This window comes from Sceloporus occidentalis, unplaced genomic scaffold, assembly GCF_023333645.1.
Source record: "Sceloporus occidentalis isolate IW3139 unplaced genomic scaffold, rSceOcc1.0.p SCAF_5, whole genome shotgun sequence".
Taxonomy (NCBI): Eukaryota; Metazoa; Chordata; class Lepidosauria; order Squamata; family Phrynosomatidae; genus Sceloporus; species Sceloporus occidentalis.
The window spans coordinates 20,723,899-20,736,474 of NW_028316985.1; the positions used below are offsets into that span (position 1 = coordinate 20,723,899).

Sequence of the window (12,576 nt, forward strand, 5' to 3'; positions counted from 1 at the left end):
GATATTCTAAAATCCACAGCTTCTGTTTATTAATTTCATACACTTTTATCTTTGTTAGTTATTTTTTTTTACATTTATATCCTACTTTTACTGCAAGAAACTGAAAGTTGTGTATATTGCTACTTTCCCCATTTTATTCTTAAAACAATCCTGTGAGTCAGGTCAGGCTATGAAAGCATGAATGGCCCAAGTCAAAATCCTATTCTCCCAATTCAACAGTTTAACCTTCCCCTCTCATCGATATTCTTGCTCTAGAAAAATGCCAAGGTTGTCCATAAAACAAAATCCAAACCACACATTGTGGTGATATCGTTATGAGGCTGATCAAAAGAGTAAATATTGTGCTGGTTTTCAAAGGTCAGTTCATCAGGCTCTGAGGTGACAGAGAATAAAAACTGTGGAAGAAGGGCAATAAAATTTTCCTCAAAGCTTTATACAAATAATTTAATAAAGAAATACAATACAAATAAAGCTTATGACTTTTCTTACCTTGATATGCTCAATGCCTCCCATATTCATCCAGGCTTGTGCTTGCTCTGGGTTTAAGTCTACAGACGCTTTATAGCTCTAAAATAATATGAAAGTAAAAATGAAGAGTAAGAACACTTCTGTCCAAAGTACAGAAACCTTAATTAGGGTGTATAGCAGCTTTTCCCAGTACTGAGTCCTCATGTATATGTTGTATACATAATCCCTGGCCATGTCAGCTGTGGGTGATGGGAGTTGTAGTACCACAACATGAGGACACCCGGAGCTGGGAAAGACTGGAGAGGAATGTTATTAGCTTTGCCTTTTAAACCTCCTCTGCATTGTAAGCATTTTCACAGAGAGCTGTGTGCATGCACGTGGGAAGTAGCAAAATTACCTTTTTCTACATTCCAAGGTAGAGACGAATATTGAGGACTGAAACAGAGAACATTATGAGCCACAAAGGTTCTTATTCTAAACTGAGGAATTGGGAACATCAGCAGCAGCCCTAAAACCAACACATATAATAAAAACAAGTGTGCACAGTGTGAGGTCTTAAACAGACTGGATTAGAAGGGAACCTGCCATTGGCACGGTACAGACTGCACCAAAGGGGAGGGTCTGTGGCACCCCTTTTATCTCCAGGTTGGGGGCAGGGCAGCCTCACCGGCAGCCCTGCGGCCCCAATCCGGAATTTTTCCAGACCACACAGAAGCGGCAAAATGCCGCTTCTCTGTGGTGCGGAAAAGAGGTGTCCTTGGGGCTTCATGCCCCTGGACACCCCGGGAGCCAGAGCCATGGGAGAAAGGCGCTGCCTGGTCTCTTTCTCCCAAGCATCTTTCCCGCAGCCATTTGGTTGCTGCAGGAATGATGCGGCGCCCAAAAGGAGCTCTGTTTTGGAGCTCCTTTGCACGCTGTGCCCAGGCCGCCGTAAGCAGCCACACTGTTTGGATGTGGCGCGTGTGTGACATCATCATGGCGGCCCCCATGTGGACAGGAGGCTGCCATGATGACGCCGCCGCCATGTACTAGGCTTGCGCAGTGTGCGGTCGCTCTGCCCCCATGCAACCCTAGTATGTGGCCAGGCCGGCGCAAAGCACTGGTCTAGACCACGCCTTAGTGTTAACATCTCTTTGGTAAATAAAATGAGCAGCAGTTCCAGTGCAACAGACTGGGAAAGGGAAAAGGTATATCAATTTCCAAATTGTCTCCTCCCATTGGGCAGCACATTGCTTCACAATCCTTAATATATACTTTGTGTTAATCTGAATGTATATCAAGGACTTTGAAGAGCAGCATGTTATGTTTAATGAAAGAAGTGATTCATATATTAAAAGATAATCTCGTGTTTTTAATGCTGGGTTTGTCTTCTTACCTCAAAAGCTTTGTCCAAGTGGTTTTGCTCTCTGAGCTGATTTCCTTTAGTGAAAAAGAGCTCTGATATGACTTTGGGGTCCTTTGGTTTCAGCTGTAGAGCTTTGTCTATGGCTTCAAGTGCCTGCACTCATACAAAGACAGACAAAGATAAACATGAGTGGTTTGAACTCATATAATACATTGAAAGTTACCCTGAGGGTTGGTATATGTATGTATGCATACACACACACACACACACACACACACACACACACACACACACAGCTTTTCAGTGTGCACCTATAATGTAATGTGTGAATTAGGCAACAAGTAAGCTGTACAATACCCTAGAGGTACAGTACTCTCATCATAGATTTGGGATTAGCTGCATCTTACTATCAAGCATTCACCTGATTAGTATCAGGAGTTGGAAAATTACAAGCATGCAGTATGTTCAGGGGGTGGGAGGATATTCTAGTGCTGGGCAAACTCAAAGGCCAAGAGGTAGGAGGGCAAAAAATAGCAGCATACCATGGTTTATAAATTCTTACAGCCAGTAACTAAGCTTTAGGAGAGGCATTTTAATATTTTAGAATCGGGAAAAACACACACAAAAGCTGGGAAATGTTAACATGGCAGTGTCTTGTAAAAGAGGGCATGGCTGTCTGGGGAGTACCAGTGAGCTGGATGTAGCACCAGGGTTAAGTAGTGGTGATGTAGCACCACTACTTTAATGCTTTGTCAGATATCTGGAGCATGGTGGACCAACAGATGGAGAGGAAAGGCAAGCTACTGATGGGAAGGGAGGGACAAAAGAGAAGCACACATATCAGGACTCTGTTTTCTTTCACACAGAAAAGGCAGAAAGTGTATTCAGTTCTTGGTACTATGACTTAAGAGGTCCACTGACAAGCTAGAATGTGTCTGCAGGAGGGCAATCAAGATGGTAAAGAGTCTGGAAACAACCCCTTATGAGAAATATATTAGGGGAAATTGGTATGTTTAACCTGGAGAAGAACAGACTGAGATATGATGTAATGGCCATCTTCCAATATCTGAAGGGCTATCACATGGAAGATGGAACAAACTTGTTTTTTTACTGCTCCAGATGGTAGGACATGAACCAATAGATTCAAATTGCAAGGAGAAAAACCCAGCTAAATATTAGGAAGAATTTACAGATGGTAAAAGGTATTTGACAGTGGAATGGGCTACTGTATATACTTGTCTATAAGTCTAAAAATTTATGCCCAAAAATTGACCCCGAAATTCCAAGTTGACTTATTTACGAGTCAGTATGGTAATGTGATTGCAGCTCTTTCAGATTTCCCCATGCGGTAGGAAGAGAGTTTCTTTTTCTCTTGAGCCAAGCAGAAGAGTCCTGAGTCATTAATTGTTGTTAAACAAACAATCAGAGTCCCTCTTCCGCCACTGCCTGTGTGAAGGCTGAAACCAAAGTTGAAACACTTAAGCAAAAAGCATCAGTTAGTCTCGGCTGTACTCACATATACATACACTGAAGGAGCCTCCAAGTTTTACCCTAGACTTATCCACAGGTCATGGCAAAATCCATGATTTTGGCCCAAAAAACTGCTCTCGACGTATACATGAGGTCAACTTACAGTCGAGTATAGAGTGGACCCTTGTTATACGCTGGGATTTGGTTCCAAGATGCCCCGTGGATGCTTGAATCCATGTATAAAAATTCTGTGTATAAGAACGGCCAACTGTATAAGGTACTTCTGACTCTCCTTCCCCACAGGTTTTTAAAAAGAGATTGGATAGTCATCTGTCAGTGAAATTTTAGTTGTGAGTTCTGGCACTGGCAAAGACTTGGACTAGATACCCCTTGATACTCTTTTGAATCTACAATTCTGTGGTTTTATGAAACATCCCCAAATGACAGTCCAGTCCAATACATGCACAACGCATATGAAAACAAGGGGTTAACCTTAGGCCTTCTGCTATCCATGTGTCTAAGACTATCTCAAGCTGATAAAGCTAAGGTGTGTCTCCTAACCAAGTGTCTGACTAGAGAGTTTTTCCATCAGGATGGCATATGTTTTCAACTTGAGGGCCACTGCTTTGTTTTCCATATTTGTTGGCAGATTTTAATTAGAGTTGAACTTGATTCTGCTGTTGTGAATTGCAGTTCTATTGGTATGTCATCTGTTCCTGGTGCTTTATTCTTCCCAATTACTTTGAGTGCTGGTTTCACTTTATTTTCCAAATTTTGAGGTTCCTCTTCATGTATCTCTTCTTCCTATGTGCCACATGCAAGTTCGGCACTAGGGCTCACATTGCAAACATGATGGATAATAGAGCGCAGTAGAGAATGCCAAAATCTGCATGTGCTTTAATGATTCCAGCAAAGCCTTTGACTGCATAGATCATGAAAAGCTATATTTGATTATCCTGATACATAACCTACTCAGGACAAGAGGCTGTAATGAGACCTGAGTACAGAGAAACAGCAAAGAAGTCAGATAAGGCTGCATACTATCACCCTATCTATTCAACCTGTATGCAGAAAACATTGTAAGGAGAGCAGGCTTAGACTAATAAGGAGGAGAAGTGAAAATTTATAAAATTATAAATAAAGGTTAATAATAATAATAATAATAATAATAATAATAATAAATTGGAGGAAGGACCTTTAACAATCTAAGATATGCAGACAACACAATACTGCTAGCAGAAACTAACCAAGATCTGGAGCAATTATTGAAGAGGGTCAAGGATGAAAATGCCAAGGTAGGCTTGATGTTGAACATTAAGAAAACAAAAAATAATGACCATGGAAAATCTACAAGAAATCATCATAGATAACAAGAAAATTGAAATAGTCAAGGAGATCCCTTGGATCAAACACTGACCAAAATGGAGACTGCAGTCAAGAAGTAAGAAGACTAGGATTAGGAAAGGCAGCTATGAAAGAACTGGACAAGATACTAAAGTGTGAATACTAAAATGGGGCTCATCCAAACCATCATATTGCCTATCGCCATGTATAGATATGAGAGGTGGACAGTGAAGAAAGCTGACAGAAAGAAGACCATGGAAAATCTTTTTGATTTGAGATGTGGTGCTGGAGAAGAGTGCTGAGGATATTACGTGGATGGCAAAGGAGGAGGAGAGGGGAAGGTTCTAGAATAGATCAAGCCCAAATTCTCCCTGGAAGCCAGGATGACTAGATTGAGGCTGCTGTACTTTGGTCACATCATGAGAAGGCATGAATCATTAGAAAAGACAATAATACTAGGAAAGGTAGAGGGCTGCAGAAAGAGAGGATGCCAGTCGGCTAGACTCAACCAGGGAGGCAATGAGCCTGAGCATACAGGGACTGAGCAGAGCAGTGGAGGACAGGGATGGGGTTGCCATGAGTCAAAGTGGACTTAAAGGCAATTAACAACAACAACAACAACAACAACAACATGGGATATGTACCTTGTTGTAATTCTCTTGTTTGCTGTAAATAGCTGACAAAAGGCGGTAGCACTCCAGGCACTCTGCCTCTTCGGTCACAATATGATTGGTCATTTGTTCAGCTTCCTTGGTTTGCCCCATCATTGCCAAAACCTGAGCCTACAAAAAAGCAAAGACAAACAATTAGTACACAACAATCAGAGGACATAATCTTTTCTCTCCTCTGTTAGAAAATGTTACGGATTCGGTGTTACCACAACAACTTGGTATGGCCTGCCTATAAGCCATCAAGAACCTCACTAGCTGAGATGCTACCAATAAGAAGGCCCTTTCTCAAGTATACACATATTTCACATAAAAAGATAGTGGCACAAAAGCCAGAAGACAACAATATGAACACTTTAGCAGACCTGCAGGAGAGCAGGTTATCTTTTCAATACCCTGGCTATAGGCCAGTGTCCTCCCTCTACCTACTGATAATGGTAGCTTTGGACCAACACATTTGGAAGGCAAAAGGTTGGAGGCAGCTGGCCTAAGCTACTGAGCCTTTTAAAAAGTGAATATGGGCACTTTGAATTATACTGTACTCACAAATAAACTCATGGTTAGTGAAGGTCTTTAAGTACCAAAAAGAAATATTAATTGCTAGATGTATTGGTTAACAGCCTCATGGAGCTATTCTACATGTCATGATCTTTCTATAACAATTTTCATAGGTAGCCCCAGAAAAAATCATTATAATATACTACCTGGGATGTTGACAGAACATGGATTACTGTAACCATATTACTGTTCAACATATTCTCTAAAATATTCTTTTTAAAAATTAAGCCTGCTTCAGTGACCTCTGAGCTTTCTGACTTGGGCTTCGTGGACTCTGTAATTCAAGACTTGCAAGCTTGAGAGGTTTACTATATTTTATTAGAACCCTGAGATTTACAAAAGCAGCTTAATGTAAAAGACACAAACTGAGAATGAACAATTCCTGAGCCTAGGAAGTTGTTTCCAGTAATGGAACTGAATGGTGCTCACAGTCACTTAAAATCTACTTCTGGTAGCCGTAAATTTTCTGCACTATAGCAGTTTACAGGCACATAGTCATTTTATTATTGCTAAACATGGGGGCCCAAACACCTTAAAGGCACTAGATCTTGTCTGATCTTGGAAGTTAAGCAGAGTCAGCCCTAGTTAGTTCTTGGATGACCACCAACAAATACCAGTTGCTATAGGCTATATTTCAGAGGAAGGAACTGGCAAAACCACCATTGAGCATTCCTTTTTAATGAAAACCCAATGAAATTCATGGGGTCAACATACGACTAGAAAGTACAAACACACTGTTAAACATCTGGAACTCAGATGTTGCTCCACTGCTCCAGAGAATAGGACTCATAGCAATGGATTCAAACTAGAGGAAAAGAGATTCCACCCCAACATTAGGAAGAATGTCCTGACAGTAAAAACTGTTCAACAGTGGAACACACTCACTACGAGTGTGGTGGAGTCTCCTTCTCTGGAGGTTTTTAAACAGAGGCTGGATGGCCATCTGTGGGGGGTGCTTTGATTATGTTTTTCTGCATGAAAGGGGTTAGACCGGATGGCCCTTCAAGTCTCTTCCACCTCTATGATTCTATGAAATGTTTGTTTCTCTCAGAGATTTACAACCAAATCCAGATCTACCTTCTGCTCACTCCCTCTTGTAGTTAACTGGCTTTTCTTCCCTGCTACTTTTCTCCCAAGCTGAAATTTACAAAACTAAAATCTGTCAACTGCTGTTCTGTGGAATTAGAAAAACTGGAAATGCACTGTCCACACACTCACCAGGGCCAGACGAGTGTCCTTATTGGATGGCTGAAGTGCTGCAGCTTCTCTGTACACCTTTAGTGCATCTTCGTATCGCCCTGTGTTGTAATACAGTGCTCCAAGAGGGGTCAGAATTTCAGCCTTTCGTGTCACTTTCAATGCCCTATAGGATTTTCAACCAAAAGGCAGGATATGGAGGGAGACGAGAGAGCAAACAGCATGAACGGAAATGTGTCTGCTGAAGGTTCTAAAATCCAGCCCTCCAGATATTGTTGGATTGCAACTCCTAGCATTCCTTGCCAGCACAAAAACTGATAAGGAGTGCTGGGGAGTGCAAACCAAGAACATCTAGAGTGCCACATGATTGCCATCCTTGTTCTTAAAGGAGAACAGTCTGCATGGGAAAGCTTTTTATAGTCAAGAGCAGACTTGGGGGGAGAGGATATCACATTTTAGACAATAATCCCCTAGCTAACATGGCCACTGGCTATGCTGGTTAAAGATTCTAGGACTTGTAGTCCCCCAGAAAGGAGCATTTGCAACAGGAGGAATCTTCCACCAAAAAAGCCCTTTCCATAATAATCCTTATTTCAGCTAAAAATTTAAATACTACCACTGTAATAAATGCTAAAAACAAGTACATGTACAAAACAACAGTTTATACCAGTGGTCCCCAAACTCTGCTCTTTAAGGGACTTTGGACTTCAGCTTCCAGAATCCCAGACTATTGGCCAACATGGCTAAAGCCTCTGGGAGCTGAAGTTCAAAATCTCTTAAAGGGCACAGTTTGTGGACCACTGATCTACACAATTCATTCAGAGAATCAGCATTTGTTCCTGATTAAAAATATGGTGTTCTCTTGTACAATTATGGAATTGAAGATTAAGAGGAGGCATCACATATCCTGCCTTCTCTTACCGTTTGTACCAAGTTTCAGCCTCTTTGTTCTGTCCCAAGGAGCGGTACAACCTACCCAGGTTCACCATGGCCACATGATGACTTGGGCTCAGCTGGATGGCCTTCTGGTAGTGGGAAACTGCAGTCTCTGGAGATCCTAGGAAACAAAATTGGATCATGTTTCTTGTTAATCTATCCTGCAAGTGTATCATATGTGTCCTCCCCATAGGGAAAGATTTAGGACTTCATTTACAAAGAGCAAAAAAGTTAGACAAAATTTCAAATGAAAGCTTGTTTGATATGTTATTATTGAACTGCAGAGAAATTCAGCATCCAGTTGAAAGATGTTTAGTGAAACATGACTGCCCCATACAGCAGTAGGAGACCATTTTCCCCACCTAACAAGACAACTTCTGTTCAAGGCTGCTGTGGCATTGTCAAATGTACGACACATCACTGCCATGCTATGCACACTAAAGCAAGATAGTTTCAGCATGGTGATGCAATGGAAGTATGAGACGAGGTTCAAGCTCCCTGTCACCCCACAGTTTCACTCAATGACCTTGGGCTAGCCATTATCTCAGCCTCACAGGAAACCGTTCATGCAAGTATGGAGCTGTATAGAAGAAAGGAAATAATATACATGTGATAAATATAAATGCAAACTCTCCAGGCTCCAGTTCAATGGGTAGAGAAGGAACAGGCCTATGCCTGAGTGAAGGAATCTGAATACAGATTCAGCCCTATCATTGCAAACAAAGTCAACTCAAAGAGACATATCAACAATGCCACATACCCAACTAACTCTGTTATCTATAGCCCTGCTCAGGTCTTGCAAACTCTGGGCTGTGACTTCCTTGACTGAGTTTATCCATCTCTTTTCCTATTGCCTTCCATCTTAGCAAGCTTCATTGTCTTTTCTAATGAGTCATGACTTCTCATGATACGTCCAAAGTACGACAATTTCAGGTTAGTCACCTTGGCTTCTAGGGAGAGTTCAGACTTGACTGCTTTATGACCCATTCATTTGTCTTTTTGCCTGGCCATGCAGAACTCTCTTTCAGCACTTTATTTCAAATGAGTTGATTTTCTTCCTACGAGCTATCTTTAGCTCTCACAACGCAATATAGAAATCAGAAATACAATAGTATGGATAGTCCTGACTTTGGTATTCAATTATATATCTTTACACTTGAGGATTCTGTCTAGTCCCCCCCCCCCCATGGCTTCCCTTCCAATTCCAAGTTTTCTTTTGATTTCTTGACTGCCGTTTCTATTCTGATTAATGTCTAAGCCAAGGTATGGAAAATCTTGAATTATTTTAATATCTTCATCATCTCACATAGCTTTAAAGTAGGCAATGAAAGAGTTAAATATTTCTGTAGTCATTTTTCATCTGTGGTCAATATTTTGTTTTCTTAATGTTCAATTTAACTGTACATTTGTTCTTTCTTCCTTGACTACCACAGATTTGTAGTAATAGTGAAATGAGATAAATTCACATAGCCTGCCTTTTACATCTTTCATAGGTGGGCAATGGGAATGATTTGTCCAAGAAACACTGCTGAAGATACTATTTATCGTTTAATAGCTTCTCTGAGGATGATCAAGACAGCTTAAAAGAAAGGCTTTAAGGAGAGGGGAATTAATATTAAATAGGGGGAAAAAATCAAGCTTAAGCTAAAGCTACACAATCTCTCTCCACAGGACAGCCAGGGCTATTTGTTTCTTCCCACTGAACATTTTGGAGACAACCCATATTAATCTGAATTGTCCTGCATAGTAAAATTTGAAATATTTTCTACATCACCACATGGCGGAGCTATACTACTATATTTTGCCTGGACAAGATGTGACAGAGAAATCTATTACAAAAGAGGAGGGAGCGTGCAACCTGTGTGTAAACTGATTAAGCAGAATCATTCATCGGTGTCTTGTGTTTTTTAAAAAACCCACCACAAATGTGCTGATGTTAATTTCATCCTGGAGAAAAGTGACAGATTGCTAACCTTGGAAAGAAAACAGCTATTTAAGATAAATTTTGTACATGAATCCACTGCCTGTCATATGGAAACATCTCTCACAGCAGTATGCATACATAATCTGCATGTGAAATTCAAATAAACACGTCAAGGTTAAAAATAACTAAAGTTTAAGGTATGTCAAGGCAAGGAGAGACTGTGTTAAGACTCATTTTATTTGAAACTTTCAAATATGACTGGAATCCTGCATTGGAAGACATGTGTCTGGTATGGAGATATGTCTGACCCCCCCCCCCCCCAATCTTTTATGTGATTCAGCCCTCTCAATAATATGGCCATTTCAATATTGATGAAGATTGGGGAGATCAGTGGTGATATATCCAGCTATATTCTTGCTGCTGAACCTGATGCAACAGACACCTGCATGAACCTCCCAGGATCTTTAAAATCTTGCAGATGATGTCCTTGCAGTATGAGTATGTTCAGCTATGGAAAAATAGCTGTACATGTCTCAACTGATCTCCCCACTTTCCAATGACATAGAAATGGCCATGCTGGGAGATTGCATCACTTAAGAGATGAGGGGGGGATTTGAGTTGTTATACAGTTAGTAAAGAATTCCAAGCTCTACAATGACCAGAACAGTGGATTATGATAGTGTAAATTAGACTTAATGCTTTTGTAATTCACTAACACGATGCTAGCTATCCTCTCCAAGGCCAAAATATGTTACGTTGGAGTAGTGTGAATGATCTAAGACCCATGGGCTAATGTTTTATTTATAGTAATCTCAAAAGCTAGACTGCAATACTGCTCTTGTCTGGAAGCTGCAACTGGGTAGAGAACACAGTATTTTGTCTCTTGACAAGGAATGGTTGCTAGTCAGAACTTGGTAAACTAATTTTTTGAATTAAAAAGAGAGAGGAAAAAAGGCATCTTGTGCCACCTTTGGGACGAATCAATTTGTTTTATAAGCTTTTGCGGGCTATTGCCCGCTTCTTCAGATCCATCTAAACAAGTCAAATGCAATCCATGAAAGCTTATGCCAAAATAAACTAGTAAAGGTAGCACAAGACTCTTACTTTCCTCTCCTCTTTTTATACTGAAATAAACCAACACTGCTTTCTTTTCAAAAATTGCTTTTTAGGGCTACAACCCCTGGAATCCCCAGTAGTCATGCTACAGTAGCTGGGGAATTCTGTAATCTGTAGTTGGAAAAAGTAACTTCTTCAGGCTCCATTAACGGGAACAAGTTTCATCAATACTCAGACCCCCCTTCAGGCACCTTATAAGTTTCAGGACATTTTTCAAAATTCTGATTTTGATTCATAAAGCCCAAAAGAATTTCAAACAATTCTCATTTTCCCTGATCACCAGCCATCCTGCCCGCAGATGATGGCAATTACATCTGAGGAACATCCAGAATGCCAGTTTCTCCAGCCAACCATTTGGTAACTCAGACTCAAGATACCACCTTTCCTACACCTTGTTATTATCATCTCTATAGACTGCTTTAGCTGAATGAACAAAGGTACCAGAAAGGTTGGAATCATTAGTCCAAATGTTGCTGGACCACAACTCTCAGGATCCCTTGTCATTTGTTATGTTGGCTAGGGTTGCCTGGAGTTGCAGTTCAACAACATCTGCATGATTCTCACGTGTGCTCTACCTTTTGATGAGAGTACGTAAGGTCCCATGTTATTCCACCTGTACTGCAAGCTATTTCTACAGTGAGACTCAGATTGACATACACCTGTATTCAGTGTAAGTCATATATTCAGTATAGTGGGGAAGGGGGAGCATGAATACTCATATCTTTCTTTGCCACAATTCATTCCACAGCTTAGCCAAAAAATCTTAGAAATTCAGGAAACCACCAGGTCATATCATTTGTCCAACCTAACCCGCTACTCTGAGAGGCAACAGCTCTCCAGGAAGAGGTCTCTCCCACTATCTCAACCCTTTTAACTGGTGACACCACAGACTGATCCAAGATCTTTTGGCATGTAAAACATGAGACCTACCCTTAGCTATGATCCCTCTTCATCTTTGTAATCATGCAGAGAATTTCCTTGTTAAGATCCAATACTACCTGAGCATTGTTCTCACAGAGAAACAGAGGTATCTCCATTATACTCCCCAACTGGGGCCCCTCATCAAAACTGTGGTAGTGGAAAATTGTGTTCTGTTCTTGGTTCCAGCTCCTCTAATTCATTATATCCCCCCCCCACCACCCATAATACCCAATCTATGTTCAGTGAGCATGCTTAGTCCCCATTGATTTGTCCCTCTCCCTCCAAAGTTTGATATGGGAGTAATGAACACACTTGTCTCCAATTCCAACTACATTACAATCTCAGATTTCTTCAGTGATTTCTATAGACTGCTCATTTCTCTCCCTGAAGACATTCAAAAATAGATTTGCTGTGTAAGCCAAACAGTGACCTATCCAGATAATGTAATGGACCTTTCCAACTGTTCTGTATGTATGTCTCTCCCTATCCAACCACTCACTTTCATTCCCCCTTCCATTTCACTGTCAACGCTCCACACCAATGAGTTTTTATGATCTATTGGGGGTGGGATGGAGTTTACTAACTACAGGATTTTCCCCCCCTGACATATTTTTGAGCATTTGCAAGCC

The 12,576-nt window shown here is 40.9% G+C and overlaps 1 protein-coding gene across 3 annotated transcripts in view; it reads right to left on the reverse strand.

The window, feature by feature from the left end:
• Positions 1-12,576, reverse strand: part of TMTC1 (transmembrane O-mannosyltransferase targeting cadherins 1) — a 208,854-nt gene that overhangs the window by 6,963 nt on the left and 189,315 nt on the right. For all 3 annotated transcript variants that reach the window (XM_089527817.1, XM_089527816.1, XM_089527815.1), the window contains 5 exons: positions 7,972-8,107; positions 7,072-7,216; positions 5,272-5,409; positions 1,844-1,966; positions 490-567 (listed from right to left, as the gene is read on the reverse strand). In XM_089527817.1, coding sequence (XP_089383943.1) covers positions 490-567; positions 1,844-1,966; positions 5,272-5,409; positions 7,072-7,216; positions 7,972-8,107 — 620 coding nt within the window. The remainder of the gene's footprint in view (positions 1-489; positions 568-1,843; positions 1,967-5,271; positions 5,410-7,071; positions 7,217-7,971; positions 8,108-12,576) is intronic.